Raw genomic sequence first — 13682 nt, 5'->3', positions numbered from 1 at the left:
GTTTATCATTATAATATGGCGCCAAATCCTTTGTACCGTCTGAAGTGAGGTCAATAAACATCTCTTAGTAGATTTGCTTTCTGTGTCATATTATGTAATTTTTATTTTGAATTAATTAAATTTTTTTTGTCATATATGGCACTATATTAATTTTGGGTCTTGAACTTTTAATCTAAAATATAATTCATTACCATAAACGTAGTGGTTTTTATAATTTCATTTTTTCTAAAAAAAATAATGCCTGAGAATAGATGTTGTCTAAATTTAAATGTTTTTTCGTAAAATCGATTGTATTTTTTTTTTCAATAGCCTTATCTATCGTATAATTGGTGTGTTCTTGAAATATAATATAACACCAAAGTGTCTCTCATAGTCAAAATAATATTCTACTGTTTATAAAGGTAATATATTTAATTTAATTAATGTCGCTGCTAGCAAACGTTGTAATAGATCCTCTATGACATATTATAACATCCTGTTTAACAACGTTTATCAAATAATAATTATTCGGGGAAAAAAAAACAAATTTTGTATAATCATGACCTAACCGGTATAATAGAAATAATTTACCACCTAGGTATAAAGTGATTGCATATTATGCATATGCATGATATTTGTAACATTGCCGCAATGCTAATGTCGATAAATAATTAAGTGCAGTGTATTTTTAAGACCTAACCGTGTTGGGAAGGTGTTTATAACGTCCAGGCGGGGTCGTCTGAAAAATAGCCGACCGACCTTGTTGGAAATTCGGTAATTTAGAAATAAAAAAAACCCAATAGACGAAGAAAACTCGTTAGGAAAAAAAATGAAAATGGCGCGGCTTAGGTTTTTTTTTTAAGTGCACCGTCTTAATTGGTCGAAATTAAAATAACGCGTTATTTAAATGGGCACGTTTTATATACCTCTCAGAAGTCATAATATTATATCCGGTCATCAGAATCACACGATTCTTCTCCTCTGGAATGCGATATACGTCAGATGGAACCCGCCGAGCACGTCTGGTTTCATACCGGCCAGGTGTTTTTTGTTTTTATTTTTAAACAGAAGACCTTCGAGGTTTTTAGCAGTTTCTTTTGTTTTCGACGTACAAAAGACCATGTTAATAATAACAATAGTAACAGACAAAATATATTTAAAAATTTAGCCACAGTCAATAGACAAGTTTTAATGAGCCACCGAGTCAACAACTCAATACTACACAGTACAGACTGTAATTATTAACATTCGATCGTGCATACTTGATATCTCATTAAATATTATAGTGATAAAGTAATATCGACCATATTATATAATAATTATAACACATTTTTTATAATAACATAACAAAACATAGTTATTAGCCCAAACAATTATTTTCTAATTTTGACCATTCAAAACATACATTTTACAGTTAGAAATGACAAAATCCGGTCTAACAGTGTACAAGTAGCAAGACTCTTCTCCACTATAATAGCTGTGACGATAAGGTACATTATCTTAGATTACATATTAGTATTATTGGGGAGCTAGACTATTAACTTAAATGGTAGTTATTAAAACAAGTCGTTGATTAACCGTTTTTTAGTTTTCGTCAGAGATAAACATGTGTATTTATTTAAAATTCTTCATCAACAACTTCTGAACAGGAATTTTATCATTTTATAGCTTTATTTTATATTAGACAATATACTCATCGTATTATTTTATATTATATTAAAAAACAACCAAACTATATTTACGGTCGTTGTTGGCAGATCCGACTTGATAAAAAAAAAAAAAGAAACCATTAATACGGTTGTCTCGAGGCGGATTTTGCATGACAATATTATTACCGTGTGGCTCGGTAGTTTATTATTTTTTTTTTTTTAATTATTCCAGTCACAGCTTAAAGGCACACATCAAGAAAATAATCCACGTTTTGTCCGATCTAGCAAATATCAATTATACACTATGAAGTACCTGGTATAATGGCTATACGAATCGGTATATAGCTTCATATATTTTATGTACATTAGTGTACTGGTTAATATATAATATTATATTGTTATACTTTGGAAACATCAAGCGCACAACCCGGTAATGACCGTTAAATAAAAAAATATTAAGAAAATATAGTAATATAAAAGCGCAAACGACAATACTTGTGCCTGTATAATAGTACAATAAACAAGCCAGTCATTATGTAATGACGAATAATAATAATCGTTAGTGTGTGTCGCGGGTCGATAATTGTTCCCACGAGGTAAAAAAAAATAGTATTCAATATTATATCTAAGACGTTGCGCTTCTTATATTGTTTCAACTGTTAATTTCAAATGCGTATTGCATTTACCGGTCTCGAGACATATGGCGTGTTCGTGTGGCACGTGCACGCCAGTAGATCAATATAATAATATTAAGTATATACTACGGTAATAATAATGATAGTAATTATGTACTGTGTATGCACAATATATACAAGCGATTGGCATATGATACTATGATCCACAGTATTTGTCATGAAACTCTTTAGCTCCTATATTATGATATCTTCATTCTGTATACTTTGGGGTAGGTAAATTATGTAAGCTGATTGAGTTGGCCTTTGGCTTTGGTTTATCAGTGTACCGTACTGATAAACCTCTAAAACTTATTTTAATTTATTGAAGTTTTCGCGAAGAAATAAAAATACCTACATAGTGTTGCACTTGGAATTTTACTTACTAATTATTATAATAATTGCTATACTACAATCAGACATACATCCAGAGAGTCGTAAGACCCGCGACCTTCCTCGTCAAGCAGCCTGGCATCAAAAAACAAATAGAAGTTTTCATGATTGGATATGTACTTGACAGCTGTTGTTTGAAACAGTAGTTAACGTCTTACAGAAGGTACATAAACTAATAGAAGTAGACAAGAATAAAAAAACAATTATTTGATATAATGAGCTGTCAAAATGTATTCCTCAAGATTGGTCTATAGAGTTATAGTGACTTGACAAGCATCCACTTCTACTAGTATTATAGTATGGTTAACCTACCGAAATGTGTCCTTCGATCGCAGATTATTATTTTTATTGTCGGAAACCGACACTGACTCACAGCATTCCTTACAATACTTGATGTTCCAACGTATAATAGCATAATACATTAATTATAACTAAGTAACATACATGATAATGTGGTGTGAAAAAACCATAACTAACAAAAATAAATTTCAAGTGATGATAATAATAATAATTATCGGTGTCGGTAACTTCAACGCTGGACCACTATTCTTACAACTTACATACCTATACAGGCTACATTATTAAAGACCTTGATCATTCTAATGATACTCAATGCTTATAAAATCCGAAAAGAAAATTTATGTATTCATTCGCAAATTGGCAATTTCATTCAACTTTAATCAGATATAATATATTTTTATAAATATAACAGTACCTTAGAAACATACATTTTAGGAACTGTCAACTGGTATAATATAATAATTTATTGGTGCAAACTTCTTATTATTTCCAAAATTTTAAATCAAATTCCTTATGCATTTCTAGGAACTCTAAAAATAATTACTACAGTAATAATTATACAGTTATGGCTTGACATAATAAGAGACATATAAATAAATAAATATAAATAATTATAATATATTTATTAAATACAAACTTTACATTTTTTGGTTTATTTAGTATAACATAATAATATAGTGATGGTTTTTTTTACTAATTTATTTAATGTCTTGTTGTATTTTGTGTAAATAAATGTGTGCATAATACAAGGACAAAAAAAGGGGGCTGGATGGGGCTACCCTCCTTAGCTAAGTGTTTTTATTTTCAATTTTTTTTTCTATGTGCCTAGACCCACCACATTTTGTTTAAGTACAGTCGAATAACTTAATAAGTTTCAAATTTCTATGATATATTCTTCAATAATAGTACTATCGATAATTGTTGACAAACCCTAAAAATATCATAAAACCGTTCCCCTAGAAGAGGTAGAATTTTTTCCTTTATAACGCTTTTTAGGTGATGTATTGGGGCTTAATATCTGAAAATTGGACTGAAGGTCCAAAAATCCATTCAATTTTTTTATTATTAAGGAAAACCCCCCAAAAATAGGGAAAATTACACTTTAACCGTATTCAATTTCTAGGTTGCTATGTGTGAGTGAATCAACAGCCAACAGGTATTTGAACATATTTCCATTATATTGTTAATTAAGATCTATAGGGAACTAAATAGCAATAAATCATTATAGAAAGGCGATCAACCCTAATCGGTGTGGATACCTACCCCCTATATGCCTCCACCGTACTGGCTTTTATTGTTTTTCGATTAGTCGTTTACACAATACGATTTCATTGACACATCTTTAACAAATAGCCAAGAGCTTATAACTATAATTGAAAAATTCTATGAAGATCTAGAATCGCGATGGCTTTCTAATTCTTTTGTAGATACAATACCTTCAAAACTCTTCAAGACGCCGTGACTGTGTCCGTTTGATAATTACAGCGATCGACACAATCGGTGATGACAAATGCCGCATAAGAAAAAAATATATGGTCAACGTGGGTCATAAATAACGTTGCTCACGATTGTTCCATCGGTGGATGACTTCTTCTGTTTAGCCCGTCGTCGGTATAAATCAAATAATGACAAACTACTTTGTATACAAGCATTGACGTCAGTAGGTTAAAGTATAAATTAATTGACAGGGAATATCCTTTCCGTTGTTGTTCATCGTAGAAACACATCGTTCTTGATTATTGATCATGGGAACCGGGACATGTGCTCCGAGATGTGTATAAAGATATCATAAAAAAGCTTAAATTGTTTGCACAGAATTGCCAGTATAATCATAGGCCATAGCCATATAAAAAGTTAAAATCTCAAACGTCCCAAAAAAAATCAAGGGATACTATTATTTATTGTGTATCATTCAACCTTGACAGATAAAATACTTAACATTTTTAAAGGGTGTTTTTTTAGCGGTTCAACTAAAATTCTGATTGTAAATAGATTTGTGTGTTATGAGCAAAAAACAGCCTCTTCAGCATCGAAGCCAAGATATTGCTGCCATCGCGACCACATCGTCCACATTGAGGTCTGTCTCTACGGTGGTTTGTCAGCGTTTACTTTAGCTTAGCCTTTAATGTAATCCAGACATTAAAACAAGCTCTTTTACATTATTCTACAGTTACATACATTTAAAACTATGGTGCATCGTTGGATGTATGCATCTCAGATATACATATATTATGTATCGTTACATAATAGTAATGTACCGTACATATGATTGCACGGGTATCGATAACAAAAAGAAAACGGCTGCCTACTTAGGTAACGGTTTAGATAATAATATACATATTATTGACCTTTAAATATTTAGGTGTACGATATTGAAGCGATTACAAAATTAACGAGACAATGTTTTCGAGTCGTTCACCCCAATTCCAACGCAATACTACAACAATGTTTTTGCTGGGGCTTTGGACTCTGACCAAAAATAGGTTTTTTTGTTTAATGTATTCCAAATAAAAAAAAAAATTGAATATATTTTATATGTGTCATTAGCGGACTGCGTGTACGCCTACCTTAACTCGGACCGACCTGACCTAAGCGTTACACCTTTACGATATTATGCGTCTTACATCCAGATGGTTATCTATAATTATTATCTTTTTTTTCTAAAAAAAAGGTATCTTTATGTACCGATTGTTATAAAATAAACGGTTACGATTCACCCTCGTCGTGCATGTCGTACAGCACATTAGGATAAACCCAAATGGTTATTACACTCGGTGTACGACAACAGCTAGCACCTTCGGTAAAAACCTGATGTATAATTTTACGACCAATGTGGCCACTAATTTGAATTTAAGTGTAGAAAAGTAATATGATATTATAATACCTACGTCGTTGCTCATTTGTCGGCAACCGAACGAAATATCTAAAACGATTTTCTTTACACAAAACTAATTTCTCGACTGAAAACAATAATAATAATATAATAATTAAAACATAATAATTGCGAGGTTGTTAAACTTAGTCAATATTATCTGTACGGCATCTTACATCATAATTTCAATGACCGCGAGCCTTAAAAAATAACTGGATTCACACGGAAGTTTATAAATATTAACACTAATAATATATGTAGATAAACGTTAACGTTATGGTATTGGTGTAACACTGAAAGTTTTCAATAGACAGTATGTTGAATACAAGACACTGCTGTCCAGGACATGAACATTAGCCGAATAAAATAATGCGTTGTTAGGATTATACCGGACATGCCCCCCGAGGTCTACGATTAGTAAACGAACGATAAAAGGTTTCACCGTTTAATGGATTCGTGTTTACCCATATCAAAAGCTATTTCGTTTATTGTTACTATTATATATATTTTTTAAATAGATAACACGAACCGGAGTCGGTATTTTCAGTAGCAATAAAATATACGGATATTATACGGGGGAAATAATTATTGCTCAAACACACAACAGAAACTACTATTATTATAATGTATACCTACCTTGTCTGGTTCCGTAGGTCCGACCGAGACACGCTATATGTACAAGTAATAATATGAAGTGTTATTAATGATAGTTACACATATTATATTATTGATAATATAGAAGGAGAGTTTAGTTCGATTCCACTGTAGTGGACACATCAGCTAGGTATTATTGCACGCGCGTGCTGTGTGCGTGTCATACATACATGTGCTGTATTAACTATCCTTTGTTTCCAAAGATTTTAAACGCATCTGTATAAATTTATTCTTATTCGATCAGGTTTAAAACGAGGGCCGAGTCAAGGAAAAAAGACTACGATTCGCAGTCATTATTTTTTTTTGTTCTAATTTAACTGTAAAGGCACAACATCCAGTATCTATTAGTACGTCATCTTTAGGGAGGCACAATGGTTGTCTAGATTAACTCTAAACAACTCATTTGATAAAACATGAGTCATGACGGTCACTGATTGTCTGAGTAATAATATCGAATGAAACAACAAAACGTCCACTCCATGTAGGGTCAGTTGAGACTTGAGACGATATTATAAACAAATGGGTACAAAATGTAAATTTTTTTTTTTTTTAGTTTTTTTTTTTTTTTAATTAAAAATATATTTACAATCTGTAATATTAGTTACAATAAGTAAATTTGAAAAAATATATATAATACAAAGACAGGACAACGTGAAATTAAGGGGTGTCCAGTAACACTACTTCATTTATTTACAGTTAAACCATTAATAACCATTTTACAATCGTAAACATAAAATGTAGTACATTTTTAATTTAAAAATTTAGTTTATATTTTGCCCCATAACCCTAATGGCTAGGATTAGGTCTTACAGCCTTATGACTAGTGTAATAATCTACATTTTTTTTTCGAAAAAAAAAAACAAAATGTTGAATCCACGTTTTATAATTGAAAATTAATTTACATTATACTCCCATTGTGCTGTAATACGATGACAAAACAATGATGTTAATGTAACATGTAAGTTTTCGTACCTTTCTTAGAAGGAGTAATAAGGAACAACATTTTTAACTGTCCCTCATTAAAAAAAACACTCTTAGCCGGAATCGATTTTCTAATTAACGATGACAATATTATTCTTATGCTTGATTCGGAGAACAATAAGTAATATTATCGGTTTGATTTATGTGCTTGACTTTGAGTTTTCACTAATAATAATGTCTCCGGGTATACTTAACCGCACTTGTCTGCGTTTACGCAACGAGAAGCGTTTTATTCTCATTATATGATTTCTCCGTGGCGTACCGGAGTTGTTTATGGACTTGGACTAACAACAACTTAACAACCAAAACAAATATACAACCTACCAACGTCAAAAGATATCTACCTTTCTTTATGGCTTTAGAATATACCGCAGTAGCCCAGCACTGCACATATAAAAACACAATAATAATAATAATAATATGTAATGGAGAGATATGGTCACGATGACATTTATTATGGTGATTTTAATCTGTTATTAAAAAAACTGAGAAAGTTTATACCACGAAATTAACCCAGGCATGTTTTTTAACGACGCCAATATTGTATAATATTGTGTGTACATAGTGTCTAAACACATTTAAACTTAAGTGGTTGACGCCTTTCAGTACACTACTGCGATAGCTTTCGTATAAACAATAGTTATTTTACAAGCTAGCTATACCAAAATGTCTTAAGTCTGATCGAATTTCGATTTTTATTCGAAATTAAACACGAGTTTAACGTCATATTGGCCCAGTATACAGTAAAAATATAAGTAAAATATTATAACAGTAGATATTGTAAAATATGAACCTTTATTGAACAAGATATATTTCACATAAAATTAGTACTAACTAAAATGACATTTTTTACACAATCACCAACCGGTTAACAAATGAAACACTTAGTTGCTACTGGTGTCTAGCAATGAAAAAAATTCCAATCCAATCCGCATTTCCCAACCTCAGAATCCTCTCAATATGATTATTTAGATCCTTAAAGAGGGACATGTTCGGAATTGTATTGAGGTAGTGGAAGGAAATACGTTCTAGAAGTGAGGAACAGATATTTGATAATTTTGAAAGAAAGGAAATGTCTGCATTTTTTAGATGACGGGTATAGATAACGGATTAAGACTGAGATATTGTTTTTTTTTTAATCAAATAGTTACATACTTTAACAAAATTATAATATATCAAATACATAACATAATTTATCTACCAGTTAAACAATTAAGAAAAAAAAATTAAATAAACAAAATTTATCTTATGACTACCAACAAAAAATAGCTTATAATTATAGATATTTTTAAAATAATTTATATATAATACACTTAATATGTTATTATTATTTAATATATTTAGTTTTTCAAATGCAAATACATATTATATTTAAGTCGACAGCTGGATATTAAAAATTTGTACAAATTTGAATTTAAGATCAACAATCGTTCGGTTTTTCGAAGACGGTAGTTTAGCAGCTCTCATTTTATTAAATCAAATAATATTGACCCCCGTCTATAACACTGTCACCGATAACCAGACATAAATAACGCTCATTACACATTTTTTTTTGTTGATATTATGTGGATAAGCGATTCTTTACCTACCTGCTTTGAGATAACGATAGACGAGCGGTTTTTATCTACCTATTCAAACACAGTGACGGCTACCAGTCTTGGTAAAAACAAAAGAATATTGTTCGCATTTGAAAAAAACCAAAGTCCATACTCTTTTTACGTACAAGGGATGAAGATAAAATGTTTGTAAGTATTGAAAAATGTAGTAAAATGTGTATCCTGCGAGTATAGGGCAAAAATAAATTTCAAAATATTCATATTTTCCGAGAAAACTGATGTCTTACATCAGATTGACCATCCTGTATATTTAATATTATGTATTTTACTTGATGTGTATATTATATACTATATGCCGTTGTATAGCAAAATATGTGAAAAATGTGTTTTACGTTAAATACATCTGGCAATGGGTTCTTATAAGTAATATTATACGGACAGTACTTCTTCTCATTTCCTTAGCAGCTGCTGAGCAATATTACTTAACCAACAATAATTATAAGAGGCACGTCGTTATGTGGCGGCGCGTGTCCTACCACGAGTGTCTCGGTTATTCTTTTAAAAAATTTTATGTACACTTTAAACATAACTTGCTAGATACACTAGCTAGCACAAGAGAAACACGCGGAGAGTGTTGCCTGAATTGTAAAAACTAGTCTTTAACTCGAATCGAAAACAAGTTTATTGAAACACAATAGTGTTTACAGTAAACAAATTAAACGAAACAACATATTCGATAAAAAAAACATAACAAGCTGTGCTTAATTATCGATAGCATTGTGAAGCTCTACTAACTAAACTGGGGTAACTCCAAATTTTTAAAATATACATATTTTTGCTTAACGGAGTCACATTTAGTCATATCTTTCATTATAAAAGAGAAAAACTCCAATAAGTGCAAAAATAGATAATAAAAAAAAATAGAAAACACTGAATAAATACTTTGTGTACTGTTTTCCATGCACATTAATTTACAAAAAGTAAAATTTCAAAAACGGACTTTTGTCTCGTTGAAACTTGAAAACAACAGTTTTTTAAAACAAAAAGCACGGTACACATTTTTTGGTTTGCCCATAAGGTCTTGGGCTTGTACAAATGGGTTAGAGGGCAACAGTATTATTTTCAATGTAAGCAAATTGTAAATCCAAGGCCTCTCTCCAAGTTATGTATTTCGAACATATTTTGTAGTATTTTGAAAAAGCGGTTGGCCCAAGCAGTAAGCACGCTGACCTTTCTACACACCATGGCCCGAACATCTTGGAAGATAATTTACCAACAGCACATGGTTGTAGGTTCTAATATAGTTTTACTAATTACCTTGTGTGTGTGTGTGTGTATTAATAGACATTTTGCTAAGCGTGGAAAAAAGTGTAGGACACTTGTGCGCTCGTTTCGGACAACTGGTCTTGATAAATCATTATGTTATTACTCTGTCTGTATAATAAGTATTTACGAGTAAACATACCTACTCGGTTATAATATTGTGTCAAAAATTATCCGAGCCAAAAAAATAATTAAGTAATCGTTGAGGTTTTTTTTCTTCTTTAAAAACGACCTCTGTGTGTGTGTGTATCTAATTTTTATACATAAGCGATTTTCTGAGACCGAGACGGCGTGTAATGTGTGTGTGTTTGTTTGTTTTCTTTGGGCTTAAACCGACTCGGGCACGTATAACCACCACCGATGCACTGATGTTGATACTGTTTGGTTTAAAAAAAAGGAACAAGACGAAGACAAGACCGGAGATAAATGTATAATACATAATATCGCGATCAAGACGTTCTCACGAGTAACGTTTTTCGTATAGACCGAAAAAAATCTACTTGGCGATTCATCATCTCGGCGGCACGTCCCGCTTGGTTTTTTTCAGAGTTTTTTATTTTGATGCGCTTTACTGTGGCAAACAAAAGCGTTTGTACTTACTTTATCAGCCACACAAAGCGACCACCGCCTGTATAGTAGGTAATAATAATAATAATTATACAACACTATTATTATTATTAAGATGTGTACCGTGTAAGCGTTTTATATTGTTGTTGCGGAAATCAATAAATTGAACACTAATGTCTGATGTCCATCTATAATAAAGTAATCGGCAAGACGGTTTTCCGAAAAACACAATGCGCTTATACCACAATATAACTATTAGCATAACGTCGAAGACAACAGAACATGTGTGTTGGTCAGGGCAAATTAAGTACAAACAATACTAGTTTTCATACTTGGATGAAGGTGTGTGTGATTATTTTTAAGGGTTCGTGGGAAAAGTCAACGTAGGCTGAAAAGTAAAATAAATTCGATTAAAACCTATGAAAAAATCTATTTTGAGATGTCACAACAGGTGACATCTTTATAAGCATACCTACCTAGACCAATACCAAATTGAATATTAAATTTCAAATTTTTTTTTAACGATCCATTTTCTTGCCTTTATACATTCTGTTACAATCACTCTGAGAGGGGTGGGCAAATCAGAATTTACCAAAATGTTCTTTTTCTAGTACGAGCTGACTATAATTTGGAGTTGGCTGGAGAGAGTTATTTCCTTGAAGAAGATATATTGGATCATGAATATACCTTATGGTGCTTGGAGACGAGGAGGACGAAAATAAGACGCTTTCATGTCGAAAAATCGATTAACCTATTAATTAAATTTAACTAGGTTAGGTCCTTGTGTAAGGTTTTATTGGTGATCTACCAAGGGGCAGAGGTGAGAGAAGAGAGAGAGAGAGAGAGAGAGCTAAGATTTTAAGGAGCGTAGTCTATGCATTAATAATATTAGAAATCAAACGACAATAATACAATACAAAGTTATTTATTCAATTTTTTAATACATACAGCAAAATAATAAGAATAACAAATGGTATAGAGAAAAATAAGATACTGTTGCTGAGAAAACTAGCCAACCAGTCATAAAACCAGACCATCCAGCTGCCACCTCTTACCGTGCACGTCGACTGAAACTTACTAGTCGCACGATAGTCATAACATTCCTTCTGTTCCTTTACGAGTCCCTTTGTGCGCATGTAATCCTCATAGGTGTACAAGTGCACTTTTCCGTTTTTGTAAGCCAAATAAGGTGTCAGCGATTTTCGCGACTGGCACGGCGAAGTCTGGCTGCCGCACACGACCTCTTGGCCCTGGCCAGTCGGTGGATGGTCAACTGCCTTCGGAGGTCCGCACTGCAAGTCCGTTGGCTTTTGGGTCAACAAGCATTGCTTTTCCACCAGCTTTTTAGGCCGAAAGTCTACAACATTGTACGCATATTGCTGTAAAATAAAATACTTTATACGACCAAAGAACATATACAAACTTACTTTGTACCGTATACGTGTCGTCGTACAGCAAAGCATGAATGCGACAGTCGCACATCAACAGGAAACACATTAGGAGGATTACACAATAAACCATAGCCATCTTGAGACAAAAATGTTGTACAAAAATGGAGACAAAATATTCAACTGTGCAAAATCAAATTATCATAAGACGATCGATTGACAAAAACAACATAATATAGTATCCAAGCAACATTGGCCAAGTAACGTCAGATGAGCTAACGTAATAAACTAGCTTGTGTGTAATTATAGCAAAGTTCACAGAAACACTAAAACCAGTACGATCACAGAAGAGAAGAAATACTTCAGTTTATGTTGTTGTACAACATTAGTAAATATTCAAATTGTTTTTTTTCCAGCGCGCTATTAACTTTTAAAACTTCAAAGAGAACTTTGATAATTAATCAGCTTTTAAAATTAAAAATAATTTTCTGAAAATGTCGACTAGCCGATGACCGGTTTTGGATAATTACTTTTGAAATTTTAAACTTAAATACATTTAAAAGTAATTATCCAAAACTGGTTGGCGACCGAAAATATACCTCTCTCTCTCTCTTTCTCTATCTTAACCGTGATCAGACTTAAATCGATGGTGTCATGTTCACCACCGTCTAAGCGGCGTACGTTGTTTGTATTTTTAATACCATTATTATTATTATTATTATTAAATTATTTTGTATCCTTGTACGACCTATGCGGGCCGGAAACTATTCCGGTTCGTAGCGGTAAACGTGCGTTTAAGTTTCCTCGAATGTACTAAGTATACATTAAGTAAGTACGAATAGTAATAGACTACCGGACGGGTGATCCGGAATAACAATGTACGGTACATTACAATATTATTGCAACAGAAGGCGTTGCCCACTATAATACAACCTACAAACTATCCAAACCTATTTACATTATTTTAATGGGATTAAAAAAAACCAAATTAAACACTACCGTTTATCTACCTATAATTTTTGTGGTAGATATATCACACAATATACAGTGAACACTGTTGTTAACTGTTATTAATAAAATTAAAAATTTAACTTACATATATATACATGTAGATGTCTAAAAGTTTTTTTTTAACTTTTACTTTTACCGATAGAACTTGTTTCAACAATGTTATTTTCATAACTTTTATTTTCTAACTGGATTTATAAAAGTTTTTATTTAATAGTTCCTATAAACCGTTTGCACGAATAGGAACCAGTGAAAAAAGTACTAGGCTTTCACGTTTTTATTAATAGGAAATGTAACCGTCAATATATTTAATAATAATTTTACTCCTATACTATGCGTTT

General features: G+C 32.0%; 1 protein-coding gene across 1 annotated transcript in view; it reads right to left on the bottom strand.

The window, feature by feature from the left end:
• Nucleotides 1–12442, bottom strand: part of LOC126841383 (protein CBFA2T1) — a 56964-nt gene extending 44522 nt beyond the window's left edge. The window contains exons 1-2 of the mRNA XM_050577836.1: nucleotides 12373–12442; nucleotides 12024–12302 (exon numbers count right to left, since the gene is read on the bottom strand). Coding sequence (XP_050433793.1) covers nucleotides 12024–12302; nucleotides 12373–12442 — 349 coding nt within the window. The remainder of the gene's footprint in view (nucleotides 1–12023; nucleotides 12303–12372) is intronic.
• Nucleotides 12443–13682: the final 1240 nt, after the last annotated feature.

This window comes from Adelges cooleyi, unplaced genomic scaffold (assembly GCF_023614345.1).
Source record: "Adelges cooleyi isolate 19-005CV unplaced genomic scaffold, UGA_ACOO_1.1 ACOO_flye_CR_arks_rails_tigmint_CR_PRNA_108, whole genome shotgun sequence".
In the NCBI taxonomy this organism is placed as follows: Eukaryota; Metazoa; Arthropoda; class Insecta; order Hemiptera; family Adelgidae; genus Adelges; species Adelges cooleyi.
Note: the sequence above shows the minus strand (reverse complement) of the source record. Positions and strands in the feature narration are given on the sequence as shown.